Source organism: Trachymyrmex septentrionalis, unplaced genomic scaffold, assembly GCF_001594115.1.
Source record: "Trachymyrmex septentrionalis isolate Tsep2-gDNA-1 unplaced genomic scaffold, Tsep1.0 scaffold8, whole genome shotgun sequence".
Classification (NCBI taxonomy): Eukaryota; Metazoa; Arthropoda; class Insecta; order Hymenoptera; family Formicidae; genus Trachymyrmex; species Trachymyrmex septentrionalis.
Genome location: NW_017305987.1, coordinates 661,656 through 662,928, shown reverse-complemented (window position 1 = coordinate 662,928; position 1,273 = coordinate 661,656). Strand labels below are relative to the sequence as shown.

The 1,273-nt window shown below is 25.1% G+C and overlaps 1 protein-coding gene across 1 annotated transcript in view; it reads right to left on the bottom strand.

Moving 5' to 3' along the window:
* Positions 1 to 278, bottom strand: part of LOC108754388 — a 5,366-nt gene extending 5,088 nt beyond the window's left edge. Inside the window, exon 1 of the mRNA XM_018496641.1 lies at positions 201 to 278. Coding sequence (XP_018352143.1) covers positions 201 to 278 — 78 coding nt within the window. The remainder of the gene's footprint in view (positions 1 to 200) is intronic.
* Positions 279 to 1,273: the final 995 nt, after the last annotated feature.

Below are 1,273 nucleotides of genomic sequence, written 5' to 3'. Positions count from 1 at the left end.
GTATATATATATATATATATATATATATATACACACACACATATATATGTATATATATATTTTAAAGAAGTTAATTAAATATGTTAAAATGTATTAAATAACAAGAAAAATATATATTAAGTAACAATTACGTGTAATTATATTGTAGCTAACGCAATTTATTGATACAAAATGTTAGTAATATTTTTACATATACTCACACCCATATTACTATTTTTTAGAAATGTTAGACTTCTAATAGGCCGATGTAAAATTTTTGCAATATCCGAGTTTGCCATCTTTGTTAGTACAAGATGCGACGTCAGTATCAAATTAAATACAAAAAGTCTGTAATTCAATAAATTCGTCTTGGATTAAACATAATGAAAATTTATTTAAGTAAAGAGTAAGTAAATTAAAATAAACATTATATTATTATATTATACATATAAAATTACACAAATATGTACTCTTTTCTTCATTCTTTTTTCTTCTGCCTATTTTACTTTGCAATATTTTCTTCTTGTCCGAAAGTTCATAAAAATTAGGTTAATATTAGTCAAGTTTATTAATTTAGTACTTACGTGATAATAAATAGAAAAAAATTATATTATTAAGCTTACAAGATTTTCTGTGACTGGCAACACATGGCAGGCGAGATTCTTTTAAATCTGCAAACTTTAGAACTTTGTATCGATTTCAGTCACTGAAAAATCACTTTGCGACAGAACCGGCCTGCAAGCGTCACTATCTGTACAGTTATGACAGATGAACGTTAATCTGGTGTGTATACACAAACCTTTTTGTATTAATTATTAATTCTTAGGAACTCCTCCGAGAAACCGAGCTGTCGAAAATTTTACGATTATCATAACAATTTTAAATTATCGTAAATATTAAAATAAAGAAAATTTTTTCATGATAATTAATGACGTCGCATGAATTTTTTAATTTGAAATGAATCATCGAGTGATGAACTTTTTTCGAGAATTCTGGAAATTTTTATTTCCTGAAATTCGAAAGTACATAATATTTAAATAAAAAAAAAACGATAATAATGAAAATAATGTGATAACAATGATAAAATATCATAATATAGTATTTTGCATTTAATACAGGTAAAATGCTTACAATGAGCCATCATGGATATTGGTGCGTACATGAAATATGCATAACGCAATAGATACAATTGTGTTATATACAATTGTATATATCGCGTAATGAATATTTAACTTACGCACTAATTTCCGCGGAGGTATTCTATTTCTATTAGATTTATTCTTGAAGATAAAAA